The sequence below is a fragment of the Hyla sarda genome, chromosome 9, assembly GCF_029499605.1.
Source record: "Hyla sarda isolate aHylSar1 chromosome 9, aHylSar1.hap1, whole genome shotgun sequence".
Classification (NCBI taxonomy): Eukaryota; Metazoa; Chordata; class Amphibia; order Anura; family Hylidae; genus Hyla; species Hyla sarda.
In genome coordinates, this window is record NC_079197.1 from 161,648,481 (window position 1) to 161,668,113 (window position 19,633).

A 19,633-nucleotide genomic window follows, 5' to 3' on the forward strand; every position below is an offset into this window, starting at 1 on the left:
GTCATCAACTGCCGAGCCGAGAAGTTCGTGACGAATCGAATTTACTGTAAGTTCGCTCATCTCTAGCACGTATCCCTCAACATACGATAAATTCAAGTAACGATGGTTCATTTGGAACGAGTTACCATCGTATGTTGAGGGATCACTGTATAGGTAAGTAATCCTGGAAAGAGGCATTAGGAGCAGTACAAGTGCATAAGAGATCTAGTATAATCAATATACAATTGGGATTTTCTGTAGTATATTGGGAAACATAGGGTTTTTGTGGACTGCCTGTGGGTAGCCTTGATTTATCATTGGATTAACCCTTCATGTACTGGTCTTTATAGGCTTTACACATCTATGTAACCACAATCCTACTACAGGTCAATATTCATGTAAGTCCTCAGATCTCGCTCCCAGGCCTTGGCCTTTGCCTCCTTCCTTCTCTCCTCTTTCTTGCTGACAGTAGCCACTCTTTGAGTTCTCTTGTGTGTTATAGCCGACCTGGCTACTGCTGTAGTGTCATTAGCAGCAAAATGGGTGACCTTTGGCTTGTCACTACTTTGGAAGCCGAGGCCTTTTTGGTCTCTCTTGAGAACTGTCTGAACAGGGAACTTCCTGCCCGCCCCACTGGGTCCCAGTCCTGCCTCAGAGTCCCAGCCTTCCTTCAGCATCATCTTGAATCCGATGTTATGTTCTGGGATGACGTAGAAGGTGGGAGGGAGCTTCTTTTTCTTGTTGAAGAGATGCACTGTGGAGCGTTCGTGAGTTTCGATGCTGTCTTCTTGGTAGTGAGTCTTGCACACCTCGCAGTATTTTCTTTCCGGGGGAGGGGTTCTGGATAGAGAACAGACATTATGGTTACTGCAATAAATTCAGTTTTTATTTTAAATAAAAGGTCCGACTGAATAAAAGAAATACTGGCAAAATTATACACCATGGATGGTCAAAGAGTTTCCAGCTAACAGCATCCAGGCACATGAGCGAGAGTCTAAAACGTTTATTCTTCCAGCATTAACCCCTTAACAACCACAAGTGAATATTTACGCTCGTGGCCGGCTCCCGGTATGTGAAGCATACTCAGGAGCTGAGCGGGCTTCGTACCTGCGGGGTTCCGGTTGCTATCAGCAGCAAGGACCCGCGGCTAATACCGGACATGGCTGATTGGGCTGATGTCTGGTATTAAAGGGGTTCTCCACCATAAGGTGATTTTAGTACTCACCTGGCAGGCAGTAATGGACATGCTTAGGAAGGATCAGCACTTGTCTTGGGGCTAAATGGCTATGTTGTGAGATTACCATAATATTGTGACTAGCTTTTTGTGAACTGGTATTTCCTGTTTGAGTTTTTCTTTTTTGACTACAAATCCCAGAATTCCATTTTCCTCCCTCCCACACATCAGCCACCCCACCCATTGAAACATAAATTAGCTGCATCCATTCAAAAGACCTGTGGTTTTCAATCAGGGTGCCTACAGCTGTTGCAGGTTGATCTCTCTCCCACCAAGCGATCGCTCCACCCATTGAAGCAGACAGGCTCCCTGTCATCAGCTGACTAGTGATGTCAGGTCTCAGCCGCATTGCAAGCTGGGAAAAATCTGAGACATTTTGTATGCTGGTAAAAATAAATATTGGGGCAAAAATCACATAAGAATTGTGAGAAAACTGTCACACACAGGTACAGACACTATATTATGAACTACACTAACTTTACAGCCCCTGTAGCATAGTCAAATAAAAAAATTTCTATAATACCCCTTTATACGCCGCGATCAAAGTTGATCACGGCATCTAAAGTGGGAGAAAATACTGCTAGTTAGCTCAGCGGAGCTGTTCGGGACAGCCGCGGTGAAACCACGGCATCTCAAACAGCTGAGAGGACAGCGGGAGGGTACTTACCGTATATCCCGGCGTATAAGATGACTTTTTAACCCTGAATTTTCTTCTGAAAAGTCGGGGGTCGTCTTATACGCCAGGTATTGGGGTCCGGCATAGGAATACTTATGATTATCTGCCCGAGCCGGCTCCTGTGTGCGGCTGCAGGTGGGGGCCGGCCAGAGCATTTACAAACTAATAACTGTATACTTAAAAACCAGGGTGCCTCCAGCTGTTGTGAAACTACAACTCCCAGCATGCCCGGACCGGCAAAGGCTGTCCGGGCATGCTGGTAGTTGTAGTTGCACAACAGCTGGAGGCACCCTGGTTTTTAGTATACATGAATTCGTTTTTACATGCTCTGGCCGGCCCCCGCCTGCAGCCACACACGGGAGCCGGCTCGGGCAGATAATCATAAGTATTCCTATGCTGGACATCCCTGTGTCCCGAAAAATCTTTTCGGGACATAAGGATGTCCGCGGGTCACTAACCATTCCCCGCCCGCCGCGGGTCTTCCTCCGGTCCTTCTGCGCTTCTCCACCTCTCTATGGTTGTACGCACGGGACGTCAGTGACTGCTCCAGTCTCGGAAACCTCTGTGTTTTCGGACTCGAGACGTGATGTTATGCACATGCTCCCTTGTGACGCCACGTCACACCCCCTCCATTCATGTCAATGGGAGGGGGCGTGACAGTTTTCGCTCAGAACAGGCCTTACCATAGTTAAGCAAAGAAGTTCAGTGCACGTGCCCAGCATAATATACAGAGGTTGGGAAATAGACATATGAATACTGCCAGCATTGCTGCAGAGGTTGAAGGTGTGGGGGTCAGCCTGTCAGTGCTCAGACGATATGCCGCACACTGCATCAAATTGGTCTGCATGGCAGTCAGTGCATTTCTGAGCAGAATCCGCAGAAAGAATAGACATGACTATTCTTTCAGCAGATGCTGGAATCGGGATTTCCACAGCAGATGCTGCTGCTGTGGAAATTCCGTCGTGTGCACGGTGCAGCAGAATCTTATTGACATCAATGGGACTCTGCTGCAGTGGAATTTCCAAGCAGAATATTCCTGCAGAATTCCACCATGTGAACATAGCCAAACAATGGAAATGGTAACAACCTCTCTCACCTTGGAGGTAACTCTGGAGGGTGATCTCGCAGGGAATCTTGTAGTAGCTGTACAACGTCCCGATGCCCAGCATCTTCTGCTAATGCCAAAGCATCCTTGCCTTTGGTCTCACACACCCCGACCCAGGCGGCACCTCTTTTCAGTAAATAACTTACGACTTCTTTTTTCCCTGCATAAGCAGCGCACATCACAGCCGTCCAGAAATAACCATCCTGAAAATTGACGTTACAGTTCTCCTTCTCCAGAAGCCTCTTCACCCCTTTAAGGTCCCCGTGTTGTGAACATTTCAGTAGCTGGTAGCCATTCTTCTCATCTGTAGAACCCGGGGCAGCCATGACTGGTCTGTTCTGGTATTGTCCTTCTGTTCCTTCATGTGAAGGTGCGGCCACCCGCCTGCGTTTTCGGGAAGGTTTCTTGGACTGCTCTCCTTCACTGGACAGAAGACTCTCATAGAAGGTCTTTGCCTCCTCCCCAGAAATGTTCACCTTACTGTTCCTGGAGAAATTCTTTTTTCTTTGTTCTCCATTTTCCCATAAGTCTGATTTCTCACGAGCTTTGGTGAATGTGATGAGACGCGGGAAATTCATCTTCTTTTACAAAGGAAATCTACTGTAAAGAAAACACAAGGTTACTGAAGGTGTAAATAAAATACACATAAAACACTACTAGTGTATCTTAAAGGGGCACTCCTGTGGAAAACTTTTTTTTTTTTTTAAATCGACTGGTGCCAGAAAGTTAAACAGATTTGTAAATTACTTCTATTAAAAAATCTCATACCTTCCAGTACTTATTAGCTGCTAAATACTAGAGTACATTCTTTTTGGAACACAGTGCTCTCTGCTGACATCATGACCACAGTGCTCTCTGCTGACATCTCTGTCCATATTAGGAACTTTCCAGAGCAGCATATGTTTGCTATGGGGATTTTCTCCTGCTCTGGTCAGTTCCTAAACTGGACAGAGATGTCAGCAGAGAGCACTGGGGTCATTACATCAGAGAAATCTAAAAAGTAAAATCTAAAAAGTAAAGCATTTCCTCTGTAGTATACAGCCCCTAAAAAGTACTGGAAGGATTATCCATATACTGCTGCTGCTGTCTCTATGGGATCAGGATATACAGTAGTTATACAGCTCCCCTCTACCTCTATCTGTATACTGCTGCTGCTGCTATCTCTATGGGATCAGGATATCTATAGCAGTTATACACATTCCCTCCAGCCTTATCTGAATACTGCTGCTATAAATGTAAGCACCGGCAGCCTAATTAGGTGCAGTGATCAAACGCCACACCCTTAATGGGAGGATTAATGAGAGATGTAGACTGCATTACAGAACTATTTCAGTGATGAATTTACATTTACATCCAAATTGGAACCTAACTAGCCAAACCGCCACATCAGCTAAAACAGGTAAGTGCAAGGCATACACAAGAACCTCTACATTGTTCTCTAATAATAGCCTATACTGCACTATAGAAGCAAAAAAAGGGGGGTTGTCCAGCATAAGAGAAACTCTGCAATGTTTATCTAATCCTAGATAACCCCTTTAAATGGGTTGTTCAGTATAAGAAAAGCACTGTTTCTTTTGGTTTTGCTAAATACAGCACCACTTCTGTCCACAGGTAGTGTGTGGTATTGCAGATCAGCTCCATTGAAGACAATAGGACTGAACTGCAGTACTGAACACAACCTGTGAACAGCAACGGTGCTGTTTTTTGCAAGTAAAAAAAGAATCAGCAAAAACAGCACCACTTTTGTCCTCAGGTTATGTGTGGTATTGCAGCTTAGTTCCACTGAAGTGAGTTGAGACGGGCAGTGATACCACACACACACACACACACACACACACACACACACACACACACACACACACAACATGAGGACAGGTCTGGGGCTGTTTTGGGAAGAAAGCAGCAATGTTTTTTCTAATCGTTTATAAAGGGGGTCCTTAAAGGGGTTCTCCGGTGCTTAGAAATCTTATCCCCTATCCAAAGGATAGGGGATAAGATGCCTGAATGCGGGAGTCCCGCCGCTGGGGACCCCCGGGATCATGCACGCGGCACCCCGTTTGTAATCAGTCCCCGGAGCGTGTTCGCTCCGGTACTGATTACCAGCGACCACAGGGCCGACGGCGTGTGATGTCATGCCTCCGCCCCCGTGTGACGTCACGCTCCGCCCCTCAATGCAAGTCTATGAGAGGGGGCGTGGCGGCCGTGACCCCCGCGATCAGAGACATCTTATCCACTATCCTTTGGATAGGGGATAAGAAAGATGGTCTAGGGGCGGAGTACCCCTTTAAACAAAAAATTAATTATAACCATTTTTGTTTTGCCGGACATAATAGCATAGTTGACTACATTTTTGTATACAGTAAGATAAAAAAGGGTTAGCCAGACAAAAAATATATATATTATTCCCCACCGGGCATCCAGAATGGGGGCCTGCCTGTCCCCCCCGACTACATGGACTGGCGTATGGGCACAATCTCAATGCATTGTCTATGAGAGAGCTGGAGATATCAAATACCATATTTTTCGCCCTATAGGACGCACCGGCGTATAAGACGCACCCAATTTATAGGTGCAAAATAAAAAAAAAATAAAGATTTTGAACCCAATAGTGGTCTTCAACCTGCGGACCTCCAGATGTTGCAAAACTACAACTCCCAGCATGCCCGGACAGCCGTTGGCTGTCCGGACATGCTGGGAGTTGTAGTTTTGCAACATCTGGAGGTCCGCAGATTGAAGACCACTGCATAGGAGGTAATACTCACGTGTCCTCGCCACTCCGGACCCGTCACCGCTGCCCTGGATGTCGCTCCATCACTGTCGCCGTGTCCCCATCGCTCCGGAACGTCTCTGCTGCCGGCCGGGTATCCTCGCTCTCTGACGGCGTCATCACGTCGTTACGCACGCCGACGCACGTACGCGACGACGTGATGACGAGGAAGGAGAGCGCCGGCCATACAGGGGATCCCTGAACGGAGAAGACACCGAGGAGGCAGGTAAGGTCCCTCCCGGTGTCCTGTAAGCACTAACCAGGCTATTCAATCGGGCTGTTCGGGACCGCCATGGTGAAATCCGCCGGGTTAGTGTCACTTTCCCTTCAGACGCGGCGGTCAGCTTTGATCGCCACGTCTGAAGGGTTAATACAGGGTATCACCGTGATCGGTGATGTCCTGTATTAGCCGTGGGTCCCGGCCGTTGATGGCCGCAGGGACCACCACGATAGGTGTGTATTCGCCGTATAAGACGCACCGACTTTTTCCCCCCAGTTTTGGGGAAGAAAAAGTGCATCTTATACGGCAAAAAATACGGTACATCACTCAGGTATCTCTGGCGCCCCCATAGACATTGCATGGAGAGCGTGCTGTCACAGGTACAAGATGGGCACCTTACCGGAGATCTCGGGGGGGGGGGGTCCCAGCGGCGGAGAGGGGATACGTTTTTTTTTGTTTGTTTGAATGGATACCCTCTTGAAACATACTGTAAAGGAAACAGTAAAAGTAAAGACAAATGCGCAGTGTGAACGCACTCTAATCTGGAATCGAGGGGTTAGTCGGGAATAATAAAAAAGGATTTTCCAAAACACAGAGTCCCCCGAAGTGATTTAGACGTCACCGGTTATAGGTAAAAGTCAAATACTTACAGAATCTGTCCCTGTTTAGTCCTTCGTCTTCCTGTGTCCCGGGCGGAACAGGAGAGATGGTGGGAGGATTCAGAGCAGGCTCACGTGACTGCAGTGTACAGGCTGTTTACTACAATTCCCATCATGCCTTGCGGGTGTTTGTCCTTAATTGTGCTTCCCCCCAGCTGTCCTATCCCTATTCACAGTCTCCTTCCCCCCCTGCTGCTTATCCTGTATTTTGGCTCATGTTCCCTTCCCTCCCCCCTACTTGTCTACACTGACGTGCAGAGTACTAGGCACGTCAGTGTTTCCCAACCAGGGTGCCACCAGCTGTTGCAAAACTACAACTCCCAGCATGCCCGGACAGCCGGAGGCTGTCCGGGCATGCTGGGAGTTGTAGTTTTGCAACAGCTGGAGGCACCCTGGTTGGGAAACACTGAGGCACATCATATAGATTACATTTTCTCCTATCCCCAGACCAAGGGAGTCATATATTAACCCTTTCATGGCCCCTAAAATTTTAATTTGTGGCTCATGTTTTTTTTTTTTTCCCCTCACCTTAGGGTGCATTCACACAGCTCTCTGTCCCCGTTTTTTTGTATCCCCGTTCAGGCTATAAACGGATTCAAAACGGTTTTAAAAAAAAATCCCATTCATGTCAATGGGATTTTTTTACAATCCGTTTGCACCCGTCTGCACTCATTTCCATAATTTTATTTTTTTGACGGCAGAAAAACGGCACATGCAGTATTTTTTCTTCCGTCCAAAAAACGGAAGAAAAAACAGATACAGTAAATTTAACATTGAAGTCTATGGAAAACGGATGAGCCTTTAATGTCATCCGTTTGCATCCGTTTTTTCAATCCGTTTTTTGTATCTGTTTTTACTTTTGAGCACGCTCAGAACAAAAAAAAAATAGTTTTTCTTTATTAACTGAACAAAAACGGATACAAACGGATAACATCCGTTTGCATCCGTTATTGTCCTTTTTTTTTTAACACCGTTTTTAATTTTGACGGGAGAAGAACGGGACGGGTCTAGACAGCCGTGTGAACGCTGCCTTCGGCTGCGTTCACACGCCCGTCTAGACTCGTCCCGTTCTTCTCCCGTCAAAAATAAAAACGGACTTAAAAAAAAAAATGGACAATAACAGATGCAAACGGATTTGTATCCGTTATTGTTCAGTTGATAAACCCCCCCAAATTTTTTTTTTTTTTGTTCTGAGCGTGCACGGATCAAAAGAAAAAAAAACGGATGCAAACGGATGATATTAACCCCTTAAGGACGCAGGGTTTTTCCGTTTTTGCACTTTCGTTTTTTCCTCCTTACCTTTTAAAAATCATAACCCTTTCAATTTTCCACCTAAAAATCCATATAATGGCTTATTTTTTGCGTCGCCAATTCTACTTTGCAGTGACATTAGTCATTTTACCCAAAAATGCACGGCGAAACGTGAAAAAAAATCATTGTGCGACAAAATTGAAAAAAAAAACGCCATTTTGTAAATTTTGGGGGCTTCCGTTTCTATGCAGTGCATATTTCGGTAAAAATGACATCTTATCATTATTCTGTAGGTCCATACGGTTAAAATGATACCCTACTTATATAGGTTTGATTTTGTCGCACTTCTGGAAAAAATCATAACCACATGCAGGAAAATTTATACGTTTAAAAATGTCATCTTCTGACCCCTATAACTTTTTAGATTTTTCTCATTTTTTGCGCCGTGATCTGAAGTTTTTATCGGTATGATTTTTGTTTTGATCGGACTTTTTGATCACTTTTTATTCATTTTTTAATGGTATAAAAAGTGACCAAAATACGCTTTTTTGGACTTTGGAATTTTTTTGCGCGTACGCCATTAACCGTGCGGCATAATTAATGATATATTTCTATAGTTCGGACATTTATGCACGCGGCGATACCACATACCGTATATACTCGAGTATAAGCCGACCCGAGTATAAGCCGAGACCCCTAATTTCAACCCAAAATTATTGACTCGAGTATAAGCCTAGGGTGGGAAATACATCATCCCCCCCCTGTCATCATCCAGACCCGTCATTAACATCCTCATCATCATCCCCTTGTCATCATCCCACACATCCCCCCTTCATCATCCCCTTATCATCCCACACATCCCCCCTTCATCATCCCCTTATCATCCCACACATCCCCCCTTCATCATCCCCTTATCATCCCGCACATCCCCCCTTCATCATCCCCTTGTCATCATTCGCCCTCAGTGGTCTTCAACCTGCGGACCTCCAGAGGTTTCAAAACTACAACTCCCAGCAAGCCAGGGCAGCCATCGGCTGTCCGGGCTTGCTGGGAGTTGTAGTTTTGAAACCTCCGGCGGTCCGCAGGTTGAAGACCACTGCGGCCTTCGACATCATCCAGCCCCCTCTCACCCCCCTTTAGTTCTGAGTACTCACCTCCGCTCGGCGCTGGTCCGGTGCTGCAGGGCTGTCCGGTGAGGAGGTGGTCCGGGCTGCTATCTTCACCGGGGGCGCCTCTTCTCCGCGCTTCTGGCCCGGAATAGAGGCGTTGCCTTGACAACGACGCATAAGTACGTTGGCAATGAACGCACGTCTGCGTCGTTGTCAAGGCAACGTGACTATTCTGAGGCCGGGCCCGAAGCGCTTAGAAGAGGCCTCCCCGGTGAAGATAGCAGCCCGGAACCACTATCCCACCGGACCACCTCCTCACCGGACAGTCCTGCGGCTCCGGACCAGCGCCGAGCGGAGGTGAGTACTCAGAACTAAAGGGGGGTGAGAGGGGGCTGGATGATGTTGAAGGCCGCAGTGGTCTTCAACCTGCGGACCTCCGGAGGTTTCAAAACTACAACTCCCAGCAAGCCCGGACAGCCGATGGCTGGCCGGGCTTGCTGGGAGTTGTAGTTTTGAAACCTCTGGAGGTCCGCAGGTTGAAGACCACTGCGGGTGGGGGAGTTCACTCGAGTATAAGAAAAATCGTGCTGAAAAACTCGGCTTATACTCGAGTATATACGGTATGTTTTTTTTTTTTTTTTTTTACATACACTGTTTTTTTTTTTATGGGAAAAGTGGGGTGATTCAAACTTTTATTAGGGAAGGGGTTAAATGACCTTTATTAACACTTTTTTTTTGCATTGTTATATGCCCCATAGGGACCTATAACACTGCACACACTGATCTCTTATGCTGATCACTGGCGTGTATTAACACGCCTGTGATCAGTGTTATCGGCGCTTGACTGCTCCTGCCTGGATCTCAGGCACGGAGCAGTCATTCACCGATCGCACACCGAGGAGGCAGGTAAGGGCCCTCCCAGTGTCCTGTAAGCTGTTCGGGACGCCGCGATTTGACCGTGGCGGTCCCGAACAGCCCGACTGACTAGCCGGGATACTTTCGCTTTAGAAGTGGCTTTGACCGCCGCTTCTAAAGGGTTAATACCGCACATCGCCGCTATCGACGATGTGTGGTATTAGCCGCGGGTCCCGGCCGTTGATGAGCGCCGGGACCGACGCGATGTGATGCGTCGTTAAGGGGTTAAAGGGGTTAAAGGCTCATTCGTTTTCCATAGACTTCAATCTTAAATTTACTGAATCACTTTTTTCTTCCATTTTTTTGACGGAAGGAAAAATACTGCATGTGTCGTTTTTCAGCCGTAAAAAAAAAAAAATACGGAAACGAGTGCAGATGGGTGCAAACGGATGTAAACAGATTGTAAAAAAAAAAAAAAATCCCATTGACATGAATGGGATTCTTTTAAAAACGTTTTTAATCCGTTTAAAGCCTGCAAGAATGGAACCGAAACGGGGATAAAACAAACGGGGACAGACGGCCGTGTGAACGCACCCTAAGACCTTAAGGAGTTTACATCCTGTATTAGGGTACGTTCAGACGAGCGGATTTACAGTGTATTTTAAACAGCAGATCCGCCGCTGAAGGACCTCTGTATGGTGCCTTTAAATGTGCCTGCTTGGAGCGGCAATACGCCGCTACGTGCAGACACACTGAAGCGATGTGCAAGTCGCCGCGCATGCGCGGTGTACTCGCACACATCGCGACCGCTCTCCCTGCTCAATGAGCTAGGCCGAGAGCTGCCGCGATGTGCGAGTATATTGTGCATGCGCGCGGCGACTCGCACATCGCAGTGTGTCTGCTCTAAGCTGCGTATTGCCGCTCCGAGCAGGCACATGAAAAGGCGGCGGATCTGCAGCAAAATCCGCTCGTCTGAACGTACCCTTACACCCTGTGTGACCATCCCCTTTTGGCACAGAGAGAATATGATGCAATGCTTACGTAAACTAGCTAACCAATTAGAATGCTTATACAATGGGCTACGCCCTACTGAAGGATATATCTTGTGTGTACGCGATATAATAAATCAGAGAACTGCTTTGACCCAATGAGAGAGTCAGTGTGTTTTCTCCGTGCACGTATTCATCTAATTTGGAGCAGGACATCAACCTAGAGCGTCACTTGGAACGCATCCAAAACTGTTGTGCTTTTCATTGGCACACTTTATTTTATTATATAATGTATTACGAAGCCAGAAAAAAAAATTTGGGGCAAAATTGAAAGAAAATATTAAATTGCACAATTTTGTGGGGCAATACATTTTCGGAGTTCACAAAACAGTAAAACTAATATGGTTAAAAAAAAAATAGAAAAGTAAAAAATGTATTAATAAATAAAATGAGTTTATTGTCGTGGTCTGACCCCTTTTTTATTTTCCCACCTATAGGATTTCTTGTGCCAAGAGCTGTAATTTTTAAAAGTTCCAACTTTGTGTAGTTCTGGCTTTTTGATCATTTTTTGTTACATTTGTTCTGGGATATGATGTGACCAAAAATCTGCAATTTATTAGCGTTTACGCTGTTGACGTTCGGACAATCACGCACACGGTGAAGCCAAATATGTAAATTTTTTTAACTGTTTCATTTGAAAAATGGGGTGATTTGAATTATTCTTTTTTTAATGCTTAAAAAATGTTTTTACTTTTTCTTCACATTTTTGACTCCTCTAGGGGCCTATTATAAACCATCAGTAGATGTCTTGCATAGATCAATGTAATGCTAACTGAGCTCGGCGCTCGCTAAAGCCTGCCTGAGAAACATCTGGTGCGGAAATCCCGATTCCAGCGTCCGCAGAAACAGGTTTATTGTTTCTACGTATTCCGCTCAGAAATTCATTGCAGTCTACGGAACATGTAATTGTGCGAAATGTCCGCCTGGATATTCTGCACATTTTATACTGTGTGAACATAGCCTTAAAGGGGTACTTTGGGGGGAAAAAACAACTGGTACTAGAAAGTTATACAGATTTGTAAATGACTTCTATTTAAAAAATCTTAACCCTTTTAGTACTCAGCTGCTGTATGCTCCAGAGGAAGTTGTGTAGTTCTTTCCAGTCTGACCACAGTGCTCTCTGCTGACACCTCTGTCTGTGTCAGGAACTGTCCAGAGCAGGAGAGGTTTGCTATGATATTTGCTCCTGCTCCGGACAGTTCCTGACATGGACAGAGGCGTCAGCAGAGAGCACTGTGGTCAGACTGAAAGAACTACTCAACTTCCTCTGGAGCATACAGCATCTGATAAGTACTGGAAGGATTAAGATTTTTTTATAGAGGTAATTTACAAATCTGTTTCCCTATAAATGACCAGTATTGATGATAACTCTGTGCCGATTATTGACAGCGACTGCAGCCAGGTGTGGAGCGGGCTGGGCTACAGAGTTACGTCATCACAAACTGTGCTGAGATCGCCCTTATTTTCAGTAAATGGGATCACAGAAGATCTCCAAACAAGGCGGGCACAAAGGCCGCCTATTACCCACAACTGTGGTCAGCAAACTTTTTGCCAAATTCTGAGAAACAGACTCTGTCACCTATAAGTGTGTCCTTACCTTTTGAAGCATCTTCAGCGCCACTTGCGAACGACTAAACCACAGTCACCATCTACCTACAGAGCTGTCACTTCTTGACCGTATCTATTTTGATGGTTGCAAAAAAATGATGCCTCACCTGAAATGTACGGCCTCGGACCACAAAACGGCAGCGTCATCTATCACAGGGGGCGCATTTTTTTTTCACTCTTTGGTCACCATGAAACGTTGCGGCAGTGAGTGACGTCTTGGGCTTACGTCAGCAGTGCGCATGCGCGTTAACTGAAATAGTGGCCGTCCGATGACTGATCGCAATGTCTAAAGGCTGTTGTAGGGATTCAGGTGATTTCATATCGGTAGTAAGGATAAAAACCATAAGCAACGTTAAAGGGATTATTCAGAAATAGAAAAACGGAGCTATATTCTTTCAAAAACCACTCTCCGTCTGTCTCCAGGCTGAGTGTCGTTCGGCAGCTCAGTTCCATTGAAGTGAATGGAGCAAAGTTGTAATACCACACCCAACCTGGAGACAGACGGGAAGCATTTTCTGAAAGAAATTAGTTCTGTTTTTTTCTATTCCTGAATAACCCCTTTAGGGTGTGTTTACACGCTAGTAACTTTCAGCGGGTTTTCTGCTGCGGGAAACCCACTGCGAGTTACGCTACCATTCATTTCAATGGGTCTGCGGACAGTCCGCAATTCTAACTACTTGCGGACTGTCTATTTACATCAATGGTAGCGTAACTTGCAGCGGGATTCCCGCAGTGGGAAACCCGCTGCTAGTAATAGCGTGTGAACGCACCCTCAGAAGGCTACACATGGACACAAAATAGAGAAAAATATACTAAACCTTCGCTTTTCGATGTTGCTTCTTGGAAACCGTAATGCTCGGCCCGAACTCTGTGGGGGAGATTTATCAAAATCTGTGCAAAGGAAAAGTTGCCCATAGTAACCAATGAGCTTGCTTCTTTCATTTTAGAGACCTCTGAATAATGAAAGAAGCGATCTGATTGGTTGCTATGGGCAACTGGTCAATTTTTCCTCTACACAGGTTTTGATAAATCTCCCCCTATCACGGTTGGAGGTAGTCAAGTTGAGTGTGGGGGTAGAGGAAACATGGTGATCAATGCTACAGGTGCCTGTGAGGGACAAAAAAAACTTCCATAAGGGATCTAAATTCTGGTAATGAAGTGAAAGGGTTAATTGAATGACCATGGCAGTGTATCCCAACCAGGGTGCCTCCAGCTCTTGCAAAACTACAACTCGCAAGCAGGGAGTTGTAGTTTTGCAACAGCTGGAGGCACCCTGGTTGAAAAACACTGGGCCTTGACAGTCGTTCCAAGAGGAATCTGGCAGGAAAACAAATTCCATTCGGAGATTCTGTTGCAGCGGACTACCATTGTCTTCAATGGGATTTTGCTGCATCGCATGCGCTGTATCCGCGCTCAGAAATGCATTACCGTCACTGGAGATGGGGCATGTCTGAGTGGTCCTAGTGCCGATGGAATTTGGAGACACTTAACAAACAAAAAAAAATAAAAATAATAATAATAATATTAACCCCTTAAGGACCAAGCCCATTTTCACCTTAAGGACCAGGCCAATTTTATTTTTGCGTTTTTGTTTTTTCCTCCTCGCCTTCTAAAATCCATAACTCTATTATATTTCCATCTACAGACCCATATAAGGGCTTGTTTTTTGCGTGACCAATTGTACTTTGTAATGAAACCTCTCATTTTACCATGAAATGTACGACGAACCCAAAAAAATATTTTTTTAGGGAGGAAATTTAAATGAAAAAACACAATTTTGCACATTTTGGAGGGTTTCGTTTTCACGCTGTACAATTTATGGTAAAAATTACGTGTTCTTTATTCTGTGGGTCAATACGATTAAAATGATACCCATGGCTAGATACTTTTATATTTTTGTGCCGCTTAAAAAAAATCTAAAACTTTTTGTACAAAATCAGTAATCTAAAATTGCCCCATTTTGACCAACTATAACTTTTTTATTTTTCCGTATATAGGGCGGTATGAGGGCAAATTTTTTGCCTTCATCTGTACTTTTTATTGATACCACATTTGCATATATAAAACTTTTAGATGATTTTTTTATTAATTTTATTTGGAATAAAATGTGTCAAAAGCAGCTTTTTTGGACTTTTTTATTTTTTACGGTTAAGCCATTCACCGTACTGGATCATTAACATTATATTACGATAGATCGGACATTTACGCATGGGGCGATACCAAATATGTTTATACAAAAAATTACACTGTTTGGGGAACTGTATTGCAAAAACATGGTTTGAATGCAGCCTAAGGCTGGGTTCACACCACGTTTTGTACTTACGGGAACCGTATTTAATGCATGTCTATGAGCCGACCGGAGTGAACCGCAGCCTCCGGTCTGCTGCGTTTTCGGCCGTATGCGGTTTCCCGAAAACGCAGCTGGCCGTAGGCTGCGGTTCACTCCGGTCGGCTCATAGACATGCATTAAATACGGTTCCCCTATACGGCTGAGTGTGGGCGCCGTGATTAAGCCCCGCCCCCGCTCCTCCCAGCCGTATACGGGAACCGTAAGTACAAAACGTAGTGTGAACCCAGCCTAAGGCTGGGTTCACACTACGTTTTCTCCCATACGGGAGCGCATACGGCTGGGGGGGGGAGCTAAAACCTCGCGCTCCCGTATGCCTTCGTATGCGCTCCCATATGTCATTCATTTCAATGAGCCGGCCGGTGTGAAACGTTCGGCCCGGTCGGCTCATTTTTGCGCCGTATGCGCTTTTCCCCCGGACCTAAAACTGTGGTCAACCACGGTTTGAGGTCCGGTCGTAAAAGCGCATACGGCGCAAAATTGAGCCGACCGGACTGAACGTTTCACTCCGGTCGGCTCATTGAAATGAATGACATACGGGAGCGCATACGGTGACATACGGGAGCGCGAGGTTTTAGCTCCCCCCCCCAGCCGTATGCGCTCCTGTATGGGAGAAAACGTAGTGTGAACCCAGCCTTAGTCAGGTTTTGAGGAATCTGTTTTTCATGAAAAACCTGACACTGGAACTGTATTGCAAAAACGTGGTGTGAATGCAGCCTAAGTAGTTGTTATAGTTGTATTATAGTCATATTATCATCATGATAGTTATGTGGTATTTGTATTATCATCATGATAGTTATGTGGTATTTGTATTATCATCATGATAGTTATGTGTTATTTGTATTATCATGATAGTTATGTGGTATTTGTATTATCATCATGATAGTTATGTGGTATTTGTTATCATCATGATAGTTGTATGGTATTTGTATTATCATCACGATAGTTACGGTATGTGGTATTTGTATTATCATCATGATAGTTATGTGGTATTTGTATTATCATCACGATAGTTATGTGGTATTTGTATTATCATCATGATAGTTATGTGTTATTTGTATTATCATGATAGTTATGTGGTATTTGTATTATCATCATGATAGTTTTGTGGTATTTGTATTATCATCATGATAGTTATGTGGTATTTGTATTATCATCATGATAGTTTTGTGGTATTTGTATTATCATGATAGTTATGTGGTATTTGTATTATCATCATGATAGTTATGTGGTATTTGTATTATCATCATGATAGTTATGTGGTATTTGTATTATCATCATGATAGTTTTGTGGTATTTGTATTATCATGATAGTTATGTGGTATTTGTATTATCATCACGATAGTTATGTGGTATTTGTATTATCATCACGATAGTTATGTGGTATTTGTATTATCATCATGATAGTTATGTGGTATTTGTATTATCATCATGATAGTTTTGTGGTATTTGTATTATCATGATAGTTATGTGGTATTTGTATTATCATCACGATAGTTATGTGGTATTTGTATTATCATCATGATAGTTATGTGGTATTTGTATTATCATCACGATAGTTATGTGGTATTTGTATTATCATCACGATAGTTATGTGGTATTTGTATTATCATCATGATAGTTGATGACATGTACAATATCATAAATCAATGGGAAGTCAAGGAAGCAAAGGTCACATGACCTGAATCACATGACCGGGGTCCATACTGTAGCCATAGCCACAGTTTATTCTGAGCGTACACTAAGAGCAGAGGCCCCTGTGTATACCGCGTCAGCCCGGGCGGTTATGTCTCTGATGACTGACAGGCTGGGTCGCTGCTTTGTTTATATACCCTGTGTGTTACCTGTTCCCATAGCGACAGAATGACGTCACTGCCTAGGCGGCCAGTCTAAGAACTACACTTCCCGGCGTTCACGCGGTGACTTCCGGACACGCCTCTTCCGTTCGGGGCTGCTTCGGCGCATTGAGAGGGGACCGGGCCTTGTGTGTGGCGGCGGGTGAGAACCGGAAAGAACCGCCGTGTATCCAGAGTCCGGGGCCATAGAGCAGGTGTGAGGCCGGGTCCGCCATACTGGGGATGGGCGGGTGTGACTGCGGCTCTATTCGGGGGTCCTCCCCCATCCCCCGGTGACTTGTTATAAGATGCCAGCTCCCCCCACCCCTCACTTTATACCCATCATCTCCTCTGTTTCTTCCTTATTAAAATCTGCCCCATGTCCCCCCAATATTTTATGCACCCCCCTTTAACCTCTCTCTGGATCCCATTTTTTTTTCTTTTTATTGATTCCGTCTCCCAATTTGCACGCATTGACCCTTCTGGTCAATTCCCCCCTCCCCAATTTGCCCATATTGGCCCCTTCGTGCCCCCACCCCAAAAAAAAAAAAAAAAAAATTGCCCCTGTTGTTCCGTCCTGGTCTCCCCCAGCCATTATCCTCCCCTATTGCCCCCATTCCCCCCCCCTCCTATCCCCCATTTGCCCCCTATTGGTTGACCCCCATTGTCCTTCCTCTATTTACCCCTCCCTTTTCTCCCTGACCCACTTGCCCAATTGCTCCCCATAGTCCTTATATCCTCCATTTGCCCCCAATTGGCTCTTCTGGCTTCTTGCTACAGTATTAACCCCTTCCTCCCACACATCCCCTCTATTCTGCCCTGCTGACACACCCACCCACCCTTTGGGCTCTTGTTAAAAATTGTGGTGCTGGGGCCCCTAAAAAACACCTACCACCGATCCGCTGCAGCTCCCGTTTGCCTCTGTCCGTCCCCCCCCTATCATGTCTCCTCTTCCTGCTTCCAAGATGAATGCTCGGTGCAGGACCTTCCATCTCAACCAATCCCTGGCCAGAGCTGTGTCCCATCTCACCAGTGATTGGCTGAGCCGGCAGGTCCTGCTTGTCTTGGATGACCACAGGTGATCAGGGGACAGGATGGAGCCAAACAGGAGCTGCAGGGGATCGATGAGAGATAAGTATGGCTTTTATGGGCCCCAAAGTGCTTTTTATAGTTTATAGACTAGCGTGCCTTCGGCTGTTGCAAAACTACAACTCCCAGCATGCCCGGACAGCCGAAGGCTGTCCGGGCATGCTGAGAGTTGTAGTTTTGCAACAGCTGAAAGGCCTCTTGGTTAGGAAACAGACATTGGGTATGATCTGTTATATAGCAAATCTGTCCGAATATCTATCGTTGAACACGTGATCCTCACATTTAACCCTTTATTGACCAACAGCTTGAAAAATGAGCAGTTCAGAGGAAGTGTCGTGGATCAGCTGGTTCTGCGGGTTAAGAGGCAATGAGTTCTTCTGTGAGGTGAGGGCTGACGTGAAACCGTTTGAGACCCACAAATTACTGTAATACCGTCGTTCGAAGGATATACCCGGTCATACACGTAAGACAGCAGCAGAACGTCAGTGGACTTGCACACGCTGAGCTGGAATAAGCGGCTGATAAGAATTTGATGCCGCTTATCGCTTGGTGGACTCAGCATTGAAAGCATAGATATTCCGATCCGTGTTAGCCTGACCCGACCCATAGTGGGTGATAAAATTATCACAATTTGTACTACTTAGGGTGCAAGCACACCACGTTTTTGCAATACATTTCCCGTATCAGTTTTTTCATGAAAAACTGATTCCTCAAAACCGGACTAAACTGAATCAAAATGTGTGTACAAATTTCAACTTATATATAGTTTGAAAAATGATGCCCGGTTGCATCTGTGTTTTTTTTAAGAGAAAAATGTATAAGTTTTTAACTTTTCAATCCATTTTGAATAAAGTTTCACTTGTTTGATTGAAATAAATAATAATAACAATAAAAAAAAAAACTGTGCAAAGTCAAAAACCGTATGGTGCACACCGGATGGGACCGTATGCACATACGGTTCTGTACGGTTCCCATTGACTCCCATGTTTAAAAAAAAAATAATAAATGGATACCGTTTTTAATACGATTTTTCACCCGGACCAAAATACGTGGTAGACTACGGTTTTGGGTACGGGTAAAAAAAAAAACTGGACAAAACCGTATGCAATGCAAAAAGGACTAAACCGGATGATGCGTTTGACATACGGTTTACAATGTTAAGTCAATGCATACGGTTTTCTATACGGTTCCGTACGGTTTTTAACTTGAAACAGTATACGGGAAATGTATAGCAAAAAACGTGGTGTGCATGAATCCTTAAATGGAGTTGTTCAGGATTGAAAAACTCACCACACTCATGTCCACAGGTTGCATATGGTATTGCAGCTCGGCTCCGTTGAAGTGAATGGGACTGAGCTGCAGTACTACACACAACCTATGTACGGGAGTGATGCTGTTTTTGCAAATAAAGGGGAACATTTCGGTGACGGGGAGCCTGCGCCGGTCGGTGACGGGGAGCTTGCGCCGGTCGGTGACGGGGAGCCTGCGCTGGTCGGTAACCAGCAGTAATTGATCATGCTGTAACAGCCAGGATCTGAGTGTGTGGTTAATAGTGACTTCTTGGTTAGACCGAGGGAGGAATCACTCCACCCCAAAAAAAAGTGTATGTGTGCATGTCATTAAAAAAAAAAATCTGGTATGTCATCAAGTCTTTCTTGGTTTGGGTCCCCTGTGCCAGTTCCACTCCTTTTTAGGTTGATAGAATTTTTCGGAGGTCATGTGACTGACATTGGAATGTGAAGAAAGTCACGAGGCTCAGCTCCTATTCTGAGAAAACATCTTTGCCCACTTGATTATACCTGAAAGACTTTGGGCATGGTCACATGGGCAAAACTAGTGGAAAATCCACA

At 45.1% G+C, this 19,633-nt stretch overlaps 3 protein-coding genes across 8 annotated transcripts in view; 1 reads left to right on the top strand and 2 right to left on the bottom strand.

Annotated features, from left to right (window-relative positions):
* The window catches only part of LOC130290494 (NF-kappa-B inhibitor-like protein 1), a 38,031-nt gene extending 25,203 nt beyond the window's left edge, over positions 1-12,828 (bottom strand). Inside the window, exon 1 of the mRNA XM_056538206.1 lies at positions 12,620-12,828. The gene's annotated coding sequence lies outside the window, so the exon portion shown is untranslated. The remainder of the gene's footprint in view (positions 1-12,619) is intronic.
* Positions 1-16,840, bottom strand: GPANK1 (G-patch domain and ankyrin repeats 1). 5 transcript variants are annotated; one of them, XM_056538212.1, is made up of 3 exons: positions 16,704-16,840; positions 2,986-3,594; positions 1-819 (listed from the first exon to the last, which is right to left on the bottom strand). In XM_056538212.1, the coding sequence occupies exons 2-3, from the start codon at positions 3,570-3,572 to the stop codon at positions 360-362; spliced, it is 1,047 nt and encodes a 348-aa protein (XP_056394187.1). In that variant the 5' UTR covers positions 3,573-3,594; positions 16,704-16,840; the 3' UTR covers positions 1-359. The 5 variants fall into 5 exon arrangements, with proteins under 5 accessions (XP_056394187.1, XP_056394189.1, XP_056394190.1 ...); XM_056538214.1 differs by lacking the exon at positions 16,704-16,840 and adding an exon at positions 14,068-14,822; XM_056538215.1 differs by lacking the exon at positions 16,704-16,840 and adding an exon at positions 13,941-13,959.
* Positions 16,771-19,633, top strand: part of CSNK2B (casein kinase 2 beta) — a 24,456-nt gene continuing 21,593 nt past the window's right edge. Inside the window, exons 1-2 of one of the 2 annotated variants that reach the window (XM_056538216.1) lie at positions 16,771-16,909; positions 18,088-18,167. In XM_056538216.1, coding sequence (XP_056394191.1) covers positions 18,096-18,167 — 72 coding nt within the window. In that variant the 5' untranslated portion in view covers positions 16,771-16,909; positions 18,088-18,095. The remainder of the gene's footprint in view (positions 16,910-18,087; positions 18,168-19,633) is intronic. The other variant, XM_056538217.1, reaches the window with a different exon arrangement.